General features: G+C 39.3%; 2 protein-coding genes across 3 annotated transcripts in view; one reads left to right on the top strand and one right to left on the bottom strand.

The window, feature by feature from the left end:
* The window catches only part of ptgir (prostaglandin I2 receptor), a 60,015-nt gene extending 56,928 nt beyond the window's left edge, over positions 1–3,087 (top strand). The window contains exon 4 of the mRNA XM_054743376.2: positions 132–3,087. The gene's annotated coding sequence lies outside the window, so the exon portion shown is untranslated. The remainder of the gene's footprint in view (positions 1–131) is intronic.
* Positions 3,088–4,344: 1,257 nt separating this feature from the next.
* On the bottom strand, positions 4,345–7,495 carry LOC107380294 (amino acid transporter heavy chain SLC3A2). Of its 2 annotated transcripts, none has more exons than XM_054743374.2 (8): positions 7,027–7,495; positions 6,187–6,351; positions 5,963–6,063; positions 5,811–5,888; positions 5,672–5,727; positions 5,398–5,587; positions 4,917–5,024; positions 4,345–4,831 (listed from the first exon to the last, which is right to left on the bottom strand). In XM_054743374.2, the coding sequence occupies exons 1-8, from the start codon at positions 7,364–7,366 to the stop codon at positions 4,445–4,447; spliced, it is 1,425 nt and encodes a 474-aa protein (XP_054599349.1). In that variant the 5' UTR covers positions 7,367–7,495; the 3' UTR covers positions 4,345–4,444. The 2 variants fall into 2 exon arrangements, with proteins under 2 accessions (XP_054599349.1, XP_015806951.1); XM_015951465.3 differs by having other exon boundaries at positions 6,187–6,348.
* Between the last annotated feature and the right edge of the window lie 6,184 nt (positions 7,496–13,679).

Raw genomic sequence — 13,679 nt, 5'->3', positions numbered from 1 at the left:
CCCTGCTGTAAAGAGTCATTTCGGCACATACTGGCTCAAGAAAAGTACTTAAAAATATGAAACTTTTGCATTTAGGTGATTTATGCATTAATTGTTTTGAACAGTATCTCATCACACCTTCTTCTCTTCAGATTGCAGGCTTTATCAACGCCATTCATCCATATCGTGGCGACGACGAGAACCTGATAGCTTTCCGCTTTTACTCCCTGAACCCCATCGTGGATCCCTGGATTTTCATCCTCTTCCGCAAGTCTGTGTTTCGTCACCTGGGCTCTCTGCTGAACTGCCGCTTCGGTAAACAGGCTGTAAAGACAACGGCACACTGCGCTTTGTCGCTACCTCTCGACAGTGTTCTGCCACACAACCGTCAACTGTGACGGATCCACAGACTCAACTGGGCCGTTGGTTGTGAAGGACAAAGGACTCCAGGTACTGACCGTCCTGTCAGAAAAACACTGGAAGAAATCCCAGAACTTGGGATTGGGGTTCCTGAACTCTTAATTTATATTCAAACACAAAGAAGTATTCTTCATTATCCTGAATACTCAATATTACAATAGGAGTTGTGCCATAAAATGAAGCACAGTGACTGTGAGCAAAAGGAAGGATGAAATCATACGTTTGTGGATGATGTACTGTAACATATAAATGTGCGTGCACTCAGAAAAAGCCCTTTAACATGCATGAATGTATTCTCTCTTTTTCATCTTATTTTCTAAAACAAAAAGCTCTTTTTGCACATCTGCAGCACCCGTCTATCATTCAGAAATTTAATCGTACATTTTTTTCTCGATTTAGTTAACACAATCTGCCAAATCCACAAAATGAGTTTATAAATGTTTGTAAAAATCCACCCAGCAGTTATTTAGACTTTTACCTACACTGGACTCATTAAACAATTAGAAGTTTCTCCATTTCAGGAGTTTATTAAGAAGTTCCATGTTTTCAACGGGTTCTTTTGGATTGAATCTGCTGCCTAAAATGGAGTGATTCAGAGTGAACAATTAAAAAATGAACGTATGTTCATGAAAATACACTTTGTTGAGCATTAAGGCATGTAAATTATTTTCTTGACACTTTAAATACAAGTGTAAAGGATGAATGTGTGGCTGATTTAAAAGAAAATTATGTCTTATTAGGAGATTCCCCTTCCAATCAGAGCAAGCAGAAACACAAAAAGCTGTTAATTTATCCTTTCTGGCTTTCCATAGTACACGACAGTACAACATGTATTCTCGAAATATGTGTTAATACATGAATGTAGCACATCGACATAAATATACCACAGGAGTCGAAGCTGATATAGAACGAGTGCCTCCTAGTGGTTGGCTGCAGCATGAGTTTTAGGCCGCGCCCCCTTCGTGTACACCTTAGGTACAAAAATCCAAGAAGTCTCCGTTTCTGAAGGTTAAATTTGTATTTTTACCCTTAAGGACCCATGGAGACCCTCACATCACATTCCATTTCAAACATCTGCAAATTTATTCTTGAGTCGTATTAAAATTTGAAACCTCCAACTGACTTTCTTTCCATACATTTATTGAAAATTAGTTTACTTCTTCATTTGATTAAATTATTTATTTATTTTTTTATGTATTTATTCTAATCTGTTTTCTATTTCAAAAGGGTTTGGGTTCTAAAGGGTTAATGGTGGCTTAAGAGGAACGAAGTTTAATTTCTATAGAGGACTTAATGACTATTCAATATTTCAGCATTTGCAAAAGTCAAGCGAACCAAAAAGGAGGGTTTAAGTGGTTTTCTAAATCACAAAACAATACATTTGACTTTTATTGCAAAGAATCATTTAGTATTACTCTGACAGCCGGAAGGGACATACTGCTTGGATTAGAGGTTGACTATGGAACACGGACAATCTGGCGAACTCTGGTGGTCAGGGGTGGTATTGAAACAACATGACAGATTTTCCAGCCACTGAGATGTTGGTTCACTGCTGACACGTTCCAGCACCATGTTCAGAGACAAATCGTACAGGATAAGGACTAATTTCTACTAATGTGTTTAGTTTACAACAGTATTTACTGTTTGAACATCTTCTGGGCTCAGAATCAGCTGCTTGACTTGTCAAGTCTGCCAAAGTCCCAACCTTGCCTTGCTGAGTGGACTTTTTAGTGCAACGGTGCCTTCTAGTGGCAGGTAGATGCAAACATAAACAGTGTTGTGCCCGGCAGAATAAATTTTAGATTATTTATCTTTTTAAATATAGCTTTAAAAGGAGAAACTCCACATTCATTCTGCACACTTCTGTGGAGGTATTATTTTTTTTTAAATATAGCTTTTTATTAAAATGTTCCATATTCTAACTTTAACTCAGCTGCAATCTGATTTTAATAATAAATTAAAAGCAGAATTAATTGCGTTCTAAAAATGTTCAAAGGATAAATGTGAAATACCAAACCTTTGTTAAAAGATAATGTTTAGATGAGTTTCTATGTAAAGTGACCCTAGGTAGTCCAAATTGAAGCGAGGCAATCCCGTGCATGTTTCATATTTAAACACTGACCTTCTCTTGTTGTCACTGATTTCTAAATCACCTTTAATGACTGTTTTAGGGCATGTTGCTTTGAACAGCGTCTGCTGCTAAAGCCTGCACTGCAAGAATGTAAAATTTGTGAACTATGTATTTAACTTTGTGGGTTTTTCACTGTTTCACAATGTTGGACAAGCTGCTTTATTCCCTCTGTTGTTTATGTTTTAGACTCAGTTCAGCATAAAACAGTCTGATTCAAACGCAATCCAAACCTGCACGTTTTTTTCTGAGAGAATGGTTGTTTGAGCTCTTCTGTGTAAATGAATGAAATAATGCCATTTTAGAATTAAATTGTACCACAGATGACAATATATGTGAAATACAAAATGAAAGCAAACTTACAGATTGTCTGTGTGTATACGTAAGACCTTTGCAACAGAATGTGCTTTTTTGTCCTGCACGTTTGCTGATCTGCTGTGACAGCTCTTTTTCTGCACAACTTAAGACTTAATTCATGCTAAATATTGTTTTACTAGTTAAAGCATCAAAAATACAAACATCTTGGATTAAAATAAGAAATAAAAGTACCAAGAAAAATATTGAAGTGGTGGCTCTGAATTTAACTAATGGTGTTAATGTCAGCATCTTTGTAATTTTTACACTAAATGCATCCAAAAGTCAAACGAGAGCCCTTCAAGTTTAAAACTAATCTGCAGCAGCAGCAGGACAGTTTGGAGCAGCAGAGCCGTGTGGCTCTCCAGCACCACCTTGTGGATGCTTAATGCATTCAAAAGTAATTTGCAGCAGCTGGTGCAAGTATGTCCTCATTTATGCTTCTTTGCTCTCTGGTGAAAACGACTAAATCTGACATAAATCATCACAACCCCGAAATTGCTTCTCAAACTTTATTGCATCAACTAAACATGCCACGGATGGTTCAGAGCAATAACGTCTGAGATGCAAGAGCGGTGAGGATGCGGCTCGGTTTGTTTTATGAGCAGCTGGATTAAATAACTGCTAAACCACTGCCAAGAGTGTGTGTGGCAGGTTGGGGGCTTTATTCAAGTAACTGGATAGATGTTCAGAGATAGTGGATAGCTCCACTGTATTTATGTATCGACCTCAATCATCTGTACGGTAACAAGGATGCACGATATATCCACATCAGTTATGGCTGATGTTAACATATCGGGTTTGATATTAACCTGTACTTTTTTCATCTAGGCTATTTATGTTTTCTCTTTGGGATACACAAACTGGAGGGAACTTGTCATGTGACCGTGATGGTAATCATATCAGAAATATAAATCTTATTAGTAAATATTGCCTCTTGGCCATAACAGAAATATGGACTAGCTCACATTGGTGCATCGTTAATGCTTTGGTTCTGGTGAGGGCTCCAGGATGTGATGGAGCGGGTTAGTACAGGTACGTGGTTAAACCATCGACATACATACCATCCCATACCATTGCTGAACATAGTGAGGTATGTTTGTAGCTCTGAAGCCGATCAAACCTTGTTACTACTTGCTGGCCTCTTCTCTCTTCCATGTACAAATAACAGCACTCTGGTGTTAAAGATGTTTTTCTGCTCCCCGGTCCATGGTCCGTTGTGTGAGACTATGGAGCTACAACTGAAGGTGCCAGTCAACGGCACGGTCCAGGTTGGTTTTATGTCTCGCTCTTACTACTGAAAGGAAAAATAGCATGCCGACCTGCTGCAGCCCCTCCCAAACCCCTCAATGGAATTGAAGCATAAAAGCAACCAATCATTGTCTTTTTGTTACCATGCATAGAGGAAGCAATCACAAATCCTTTGTTCCAAATCATCCCATAAATATTAACTTTAGACAAGAAATTATGCCACAATTTATTTTCAGTACACAAGTCAGAACTTTAAAAAATGATTCCCATGTTTTTATGTCTTTGAGAAGACGACTTATTTACTCAGCAGCTTTACGAGTAGCTTCCAGCCTTGAACAGTTTGACCACAATGGCTTCACGAGGCTGCAGATTGAACGAGAACAGACTCATCGAGCCTAAGTGGTTCATCCCCGTGCTCGCCACAAATACCCCCTTCTCAGGCAGACTTGAGGCCCAAGCGGGATCCAAAGTGTAAGAATCAGAGCCGAAGTTCAGCAGAATGAGGAACTGAACGCAGCCCCATGAGCGCAGGAAGGCCAAGACTGGAGCGGGGGAGGAAGAGGAGTTGGAAGAAGAGTTGGAGGAGCCGTTGACGGGGAGAAAGGTGAAGCTACCGTAGAGGAGAGCTTCTTCTTTGGCTTTGGAGTGGCTGAGAGTGGTGAGGAGAGCGACAGTGGCAGAGTGTTCTGTCTTCTGGCTCTGAAGAAGGGATGGAGGGGAATAAACACTGCTGCAATTTATGCACGAATGTGAAGAAGAGGTTCATTTGTTTGTGTGAACAAACCTTTGTCTGGTTGATAATGTCCTTATGCTGGAGAGCAGGTGATCCAGGCAGAGTCATCATCAGTACGAGCAGTAACCGCTTCAGTTCATGAGACACTTTACCTCCAATCTGCAGGAAGCATCACAGCACAGAGAACTGTAATCTACTGGTTAATCCTAAACTGGTGAAACCTCAGATTTCCTACATGAAATGCACACATTTACCCTTCCTTGTAAACTTTTTTCCTGAATGCAGTTTGGTGGCATTTAGACAGGCTGATGTTAAGTTAACGTGACAAATCAATTTTAATGGTTTTTTTTTTTTTTTTTTTTTTTTCAAAAACGCAAAGCAAAATAAAACCTGATAAATAGCCGTTGGACATGTAGCCATTCTAAAATCTTGGGTCCGTTTTGTTTACATTTCTGTTTTGCTATAGAATGTTACTCTTTTCTGTCCTGTTTGGGGAAAACGAAAGTCCTTAACAACAGAAATCATGTCTTACGCTCCAGCCCGACCACGCCTCCTCTGGGCTCATTTGCAGCCATGCTTCTACAGCATGAACCACTTCATCAGCAGACAGATGGTGATGGGATTTTGGCAAGATGGACTTCAACACCATGTTCACGAGCGTAACGTTGTTGGAGCCACGTATTGGACGCAGAACATCTGATGTCTGTTTCACCACTATAATCCTGCAGAGAGATGCATGGACACATGATTATGCACACATATCGGAGCACTGATTTTAAATTAAAACACCTGCATTCAAACTGTACTTTTTGACACCCCGGTGGCCGAATTCTTCCAGTACACCTCTCCACTCTAATAGAGTCTGAAATGTTGGCAAAGGTAAACAACTTGTAGCACAATTAAACAAAAAATGTGACATGTCTGTATGAAGATCAGTGCGTTTACCTCTTCCGAATACGCTTCATCTGTGTCACAGATGACAAACCCCGCAACGCCTTGCTCCAACCAGAATCTTAACGCGTGCTGCAGCGCAGAGAACAACACTGTTGAGATTCAGAGTTTCAGTGACACAACTGCTTTGCCAGAATGCGTTTGACCTTTTCTGCAGATGAATAGTTTGACAGCCTGTCTGAGTTCCAGGCTGCTTCTTCAAGCTCCAGCAAAGTCGCTTTGCAAAGATCCAACACCACTCTGAGACCTAAAAGCCCAAATTAGTGTCAACACTGACAGCGGCTCAAATGTGATTTTTGAGACAATGGGAACTGAAAAAGTCTTCGCATAAACAAATATTGAGCCACGGCGTGGATACGTCTTCACTCACCTGCTTTTTTACTCTCCATGAACAGATGCTGGATCTGAGCCAGCGCTGCCAGGTTCTCAGTGGGGGTGCTGAGGTTTGTTAGAGATGCTTTTTTATGAAACACACCCTCCAGGATCAGCGCTCCTACACCCAAAGACTGCAGGTGGAGGAGGTGATCACTCACTGCTTAGGAAAAATAAATGGGAATTTTAATCAGATTCTGATTTACATTCAATTGACAAGCTGAGTAAACACATCACTGGACTACATTAGATTCTACTGTAAACCAGAAGTAGCAGCAAGTTTAGCATCTTGAAGTAATCATCTCCTGTGTGACATCAGTGTTTTACATCTCTGGAGGAATCACATGTCACTGGGATGTAGACATAATCCTGGACTTTGACCAGGCCTTGGCAACACTGCTTTTCTTACAGGAATTCTGTTATGGAGTCACTGTCCTGATACAAAGACCTGGATCAGGGGTGTCCAACACTGGTCCTTGAGGGACACCATCCAGCATGTTTTAGGTTTTTTTTACAACACTAATTTATTGGCTGAATTACCTCCCCAGCATTTCATTAAGCTCTGTAGAAGAACGGTAATAATATAGGAGTTAAAATCAGAGAAGCCTCTACAGCATAGAGCCCCTCCGCAACACGGCTGGACTATACAGGGGCTCACCTCTGACCCAAATAGGATGAGCTTAGGGTCAACTCCTGAGGTGAGTTTAGTGCTCTGTGATAGATGCTGAAGGGATTATATAACAATTATCTAAAAGGCACCAGATCATCCAGGAAGTTGTGCATGACTTTTTCGTTCACTCAAAATGACAACTGAGCATAGATCTTCAGATGGATTTACCGTTGTTGCCCTCTGACCCAGTCAGCTCCGGCTGCAGCCGGTAGAACAGGCTCTTCTGCCACCATTTGAGACAGGTCGGTACCGGCCGCGGACTGAGCACCACTATGGTGCAGGCGGCGGCCAGCATGGTGACCCAGGTGAGCCAGAACGCCAGCACCAGGTAATGACGTGTCGCTCTCCATTCGGGACTTCCCGCCGCGGCCTCTAGCTCCTGTTTGGTCAGAGGCTGCCATGAGTAGACGGAAGCCGGCGGGAGCAGAGGAGTCGTCTCAGAGGCTTCCTCGGCGTCCGACAGAGCTTTGCCCTGGACCGGGTCGTGGTTTCCTGCGTTCAGAGGCATCCGGAGCCTGACTGGAACAAACAGAAACAGGGCTGAGATGAGCGCGCGCTCCCTTCTCCTCACGCGGGTGCGCTCAGAACTATTGCAACGCTCACAGGTGTTTATTCTTCGGGCTAATCAACCGCTGGTCACGTGAGACCAAATCAATCAGGTTTCTCGTCTAGTTTTTTTCCAAGACTCAACATCAGTCAGGGCGTCCTGTTTCTACTGAGGTCCAGTGGCCTTCGTCCTGAACGGTCTCTCACAGTAAAACCTAAGATCTCCAACATTTCAACTTAGTTAAACAGATCATTCTCAGCTTCTTACCCAATAAAATATAATTTAACCACTGAAATAACTATAGGCGGTTAATGCTTTGTTTTTGCACTTTTATTCTACCAAATGGAACTAGTTTTAAAATGTTACATTATTTATAGGACAAGTATATGAATTTATTATATTTATGGAGGTCATCTCAAGACCCCAGTGGGTCTGAACCGCTGCTTTAACCCGTTATTCACACGAAGCACTGAAAACAGACTGGCTGTCTAACTGCAGTAGATTTTTACACCTCCTCTTGTTTTCTGTCCGTTAGTGGCCCAATGCTTTTTGTATTTATTTATTTATTTATTAAAAAGTGCGTTTGATTCCGTTTATATTTTGATTAGTTGTTGCTTACGCATAATTATTTTAATCTTCACTTTTGTCTTTTAGGTCATTGTAGGTTTGTTGTGTTCAGCTCTTTGGACCACCTTGATTGGTATCACGAAAGTGATAAAATAAATAAAAATAAATACATAAATGAAAACAAGCCACTAAAAATTCTAAAAAATATATTGTACGATGTGGAGTTAAATATTTATTAATTTACATCAATACGACATTAATATTATTTCCCTTAATAACCTAACCTAATGCTAATTAACAGCTAAAATTAAATCTTTATTACTTTTCCTTCTTAATGTGGTCATTAAGCGTTTCAAAGACCAAAATTCCTCTTTGGTTCTTTAGCAGGAGAAACCAGGAAGGATTTATATTTTAACAACGTTAAAGGTTCACTGTCTGAACTTTTAAACTTTAGGCCTAACCAAATCAAACACTGAGTGGGACAGGTTTGTAGGAGCATTGTAAAGAAAAAGATTAGTTTAATCAGATTTTGATTACAGTACATGAAAATGAGCTGGTCTTGTCTTTCTTTCATCAGTGCCAGAACTACCCACTGGCTTTGTGTTAATGTCCTATTGTTGCTTGACTGAATCAGAATAATTGTTTCAAGCATTGTTTATCATTTTATAATGTTTTTAACCACCGGCTTACATGGTCCAGTATATCTCTACATGACTGGGCTAATTCATACATCATCTTCCACGTGAAAGTAAATAAATAATTCTTTGAGATAAACAAAAGTCAGCCAGAAGTGGTACTAGCAGGTCAGAGCGCGGTATGAGAGTCAGAAACCTGTCTATTCTGTCAGAAAATGTCAGTTACACCAATGTGAGGTGAAAATGGTTTAAGTCCAACAGAACTCTGTGAACTGTGAACAAATAGAGCGGAGACTTCACGTATCTGTTTAGCTGAGGCTCAGAAGCACAACCTTTTGGACGTGCCGCAACAGCAGCTGATTTGCACATAAAAGCTTAAAGAACTTAGTCAATACTCACAATCTCCTTTTCCCCAGGTTCTTTTCTTTGCGCCCACCTCGTTTCACTTTTGCCCATGAGTGTCTCCAGTTGAGCTGAATATTGGTGATCTGAGCTGTCAGACTTGAGGAGGAGCTTCTGGGTCAATTAATACAGAGGTGCAGAAGCTCACAACACCACTGCAACACATTCTACAGAACCCATGACTGCTAAACATAGTTCAGTCTCATATATCTTTCTGGTTTTTACACAAAGATTGTAAAATGCCTTTTTGAAATTTCAGGTTTAATATTTTAAGATTGTTTTCTTTTGGGTGCTATTTGTAGGATATTTTGATGTTTATGCCCCCCCCCCTTCTTGCTTAATAAACAGTTAATTGAATTAATTGTTAATTAATGTGTTTCTGAAAAAACTAATATTACTGAATAAGGAGTGGAGATCTGCTTTTTTTTTATTAAAATGTAATAGTCTTAAATAATAAATGCCAGTATTTACCTCTGCTTACTCACAGAGCTCTGTCAGAATGCACAGATGTGCTCTGTATGAGTTTTACTGCAGAGTCATTGCACGTTGTGACAGACCACCTCAAAATCCAGAATCAGAAGTGTCATGAGTTACATTTTTACAGAGTGTTTACTAATTCCTGGAAACAACTCATGCAACCTCCTTTCCTCTGATTAATCTCACTCTCTCGCTCTTCCTCCCCTTTGTGTCTCACCCGTCTTCACTTACTGTGCACATTTATGTTGCTTCAACAAGTCCCTATTGTCCCCACCACCTTTGTTCCATGTCGACATTGTGCAAACTAGTTATTTAGAGATAAACAGGACAGTGTTTGTTTTTTGGTGAAAATCTTGTCTTAGGTATGATTGCGGTTGCCTCAGATTGTGTCGAGTCAGATTATTTATTCCATGTGCCGCCTGAGCCAGAATCAGTGTTTCGTCATTAAGAAACAGTTACTGTACTTGCTCCCTCCCCTCAAATCGTACTAGAAATGCCAGGAAATTTTGTCTTTCAATCCTTGTAGATCTGAGTTAATAGTCAACAGTCCATGGAACTGCCACTAACCTAGGTACATTTTTACATTTGAACAGAGGCAGACTTACTTTTTGGCGAGGGCACAAGATTACCTTGGCCCCCAAACACTTCAAGAGCCCAGTGGCATTTAACAAAAACGTTTAAGATATATATTTTTCTCCCAAATATATTCTAATTATTTCCTAAAAGAAAAATTACACTAAAATGCCATCAGAATAATAGGGAACCTTTTTCTCAGCCGACATTAAAGCTGCATTATGTAATTAATTTTTCTAATTCTTTTTTTCTTTTAATTTTTCATTCTCCCCATTTTTTATTATGCTCTATCTTACTCAGTTTTGTTTTATTTTTAATTGTTTCTTGTGGCTGGTGATTGTTATCTTGAGAGGTGCAATATAGAAAAAATCCCTTTTTTTCTTCTTGCAAGAAAACATGTTTTTTGTTGAAATAAAGCCAGTTTTTAAAAATTGTATACATTTTTTCATAACCATACATTTGAATCTAGTACTTTTTGCCGTGATTGTGTGGTAGCAATTTGATTCATCTTAAAATGGTTTGGGCCAGTTCCACCTCAAGCTGAGCATGGACCATGCACATTAGGTGGTGGTGTTCTCCTTTTGGTGGCCCGTAAATATGTTAACCCTCTGGAGACAGGCGTTGCAGATGTGCAACAGTTTAAACCTACCTACCTGGTTACTCCACATATGTATTTCATGAGCATTTTTTAACTCAGAAGTACCCCTGAAGGACTTACTTGTTCTTCCTTTTGTCAAAATTATTTTGAGCCTGAGAGGGTTAAAGAAATGTACATTTGAAGATGAATTCTCGCCTGGTTCTCTGCATCTGTCCCAGGCCACTCCTCCTCCCGGTTCTGTCCGAGTTGGACGTTCTACCTCAGCAGGGGGCCCACAGGGGGGTGTGGGGTGGCTGTGACCTACTCTGGCCCCCACTAAAACTGCTCTTGTCACTTTGAAAGCTCTGAAAAAAATTAGATCAAAGCTCTTTTATTTAGGATTATTTTTTTGTTTTGCCTAAATTTAGTTTTTCTTTTTCTTAATTGTCTAAAACGTGTCAAGCAACCCACAATTATCCATAGTTCACTACTTTCTCCTGTTTTACCTAAAATATAAAAAAGAATGCTGCTAGAACATGTCCTTGGCCTATTAAGTATGTTTTTTTTTGCTAATATTGATTATTTTGTTCAGTTTTGTGCTTAGATTAACAAAAATAGTCCAAAAATCATAAGTGAAAAAGCCAGTTTGGACGTCCTGTGTAAGTTCTGATAGTGGTCAGTAGAGGGCAGTAGAAGTCTACTGAACTAGCTCAAATTATAAGCATCAGTATTAAAGCTGGTTTCTGGAGTTTTCCTCTTTCAGAAATTATGTATGGTTTGTCAGAAATCCGTAAAAGTGATTATCTTATCATGTACTCTGATATAAGCAATACGTTTTTATTTTTATTTATTTATTTATTTTTTTTTTGCTAAGCACGCCCCCTGCCCGGCAGAGCTCCATAGGAAACTGAGCGCCAACCAGAACTAACCAATAGAGTTAGACTGCCGCTTAGACGCTTCAAATTTAAGGAATACCTCGGCTGATGCAGAGTTGATGAACTTTTTACGGACAAGAAAGTCTCTACAGGGAGTGCAGAATTATTAGGCAAGTTGCATTTTTGAGGAATAATTTTTATTATTGAACAACAACCATGTTCTCAATGAACCCAAAAAACTCATTAATATCAAAGCTGAATGTTTTTGGAAGTAGTTTTTAGTTTGTTTGTAGTTTTAGCAATTTTAGGGGGATATCTGTGTGTGCAGGTTACTATTACTGTCATGGACGTAATTTTCACTTTAGAAGTGGGGGGGACATGGAGTGGGGAGGGGGTGTGTGAATCTTTACAGTATGCTCTAATGGGAAACAGGCTTCAACACAAACGGTTGTTTTCTGCTTGGTCCTAGAGCTCAACTAGTGTAAATTTAATATAGCGTAATGTTGTTTTTGGATGGTAAAAAGTGCAGGGGTCAAACCTTGACTTTGGAAAAAGTGGGGGGGACATGTCCCCCCTGCCCCCCCCCCCAAAAAAAAAAATTAAGTCCATGTACTGTGCATAATTATTAGGCAACTTAATAAAAAACAAATATATACCCATTTCAATAATAAAAATAAATGGTGTTTAACCCTCGCAGGCTCAAAATAAGTTTTGATAAAAGGACGAACAACTAAGTCCTTCAGGGGTACTTTTGAGTTAAAAATGCTCATGAAATACATACATGGAGTAACCAGGTAGGTAGGTTTTAACTGTTGCAAATCTGCAACGCCTGTCTCCAGAGGGTTAATTAGTTGATAAGTCAAAATTAGTTAAAAACAAACCAGTAGCTGTGAGACATTAACTCATAAAGTTGCTGCTCAGCTTGAGGAATAAATGCTTAGGCAGAGTACACGTTAGGTTTGGTTTACAGTTTATATCAATACTTCCAACTTTATTAAGAACAGAATGAACAGAAGTGTTTAACATATATGAATCACATTAATACATCATTCCACAGGGCTTAGGGCTTAAACAGCACAAGTCATGGTATTGGAAATTAAAGTTTTATGTGCTGTGATGGTGACTTTTATTGCTTGTGAGAACAAACTAATTAGCTACAAGTTTCATGAAAGAAAAAACCAACATAGTAAACATGAGAGGTAAATACATATGTTTAAATAGCAAGTCACCCCTACCAGAGCTTTACTTCACTCCCACTTCCTGTTTGAAAAATGTAACAAATGCTGTTGCCTATAGCAGAACGAGAGGGCGGAGCCGCTAACAAATAAACACACACAGGCTCACAACAACATTGTGACATCATATGGTACCAGCTAACGTTCTGGACCTCTTAACCAATAGCGATGGCAGATTTAAATTCAAATGCAGTGCTAAGTTTTTACCTGACAACTGCACAAAACTGACAGTTTCAAACAGAAAATTAAAATTTTAACTAAAATGCACTAAAGTGCAAAACTATTGACTACACGTGTCTGCAGCACGATTAGACACACATTTATATAGTTTATCAAAAAAAGTTGATTTGGTGGTGACTTGCTCTTTAAAGCTTTTTAAAGTGACAGTGTGTATTTTTCCTGGCGATGTTCGAGTTGAACCATATCAGTGGATGGCCATTAGGGTCAACCATTCCTGGGAGCACAGCCTCCAGCAACATAAGCACATCAGACTCCCTTTCATCACTGGCAATGAGTAAAGAGGTAAATATGTAAAACTGCGTTTATGAATAGCGAATGTTTTGTAACCATTTGTTAAAAATCAGTAAATGCATTTTGTCCTCACGGGCTCCCGTATAAGGAAACATGGCATCGCCCAGAGATTAGACCCGGCCCATGTATTTTAGACCCCATTTTTATGGTTATATGTTACAAAGCTGATAATATTTAGCAACAACTGGCATCATTTAATTCATTTTCAACAACCTTTAGATGGATATTTTCAGAGATTAACGGTAAAAACTACACATTGTCTCTTTAAATCACTCAAATGTTCCATCCAGCGAGATTTGAAAAAAAATGTTGAGAGGTAAAAAAAATATATATTTTTTGTGTTTATGTCATTTACTTCTTTAACATTTAGATATATTTGTTTAGTTTAGTTTATTTCAAACA

Source organism: Nothobranchius furzeri, chromosome 13 (assembly GCF_043380555.1).
Source record: "Nothobranchius furzeri strain GRZ-AD chromosome 13, NfurGRZ-RIMD1, whole genome shotgun sequence".
NCBI classification, from domain to species: Eukaryota; Metazoa; Chordata; class Actinopteri; order Cyprinodontiformes; family Nothobranchiidae; genus Nothobranchius; species Nothobranchius furzeri.
The sequence above is the reverse complement of the archived record's forward strand: the minus strand, read 5'-3'. Positions and strand labels throughout refer to the sequence as shown.

Coding starts and splice junctions, on each gene's coding strand:
- LOC107380294 (XM_054743374.2), bottom strand. CDS start 7,366: ATGCCTCTGAACGCAGGAAACCACGACCCGGTCCAGGGCAAAGCTCTG. Junction 5,889..5,962: donor ACTATTCATCTGCAGAAAAG/GTCAAACGCATT, acceptor TCTGCGCTGCAG/CACGCGTTAAGATTCTGGTT. Junction 5,025..5,397: donor AGGCGTGGTCGGGCTGGAGC/GTAAGACATGAT, acceptor TGCTTCCTGCAG/ATTGGAGGTAAAGTGTCTCA.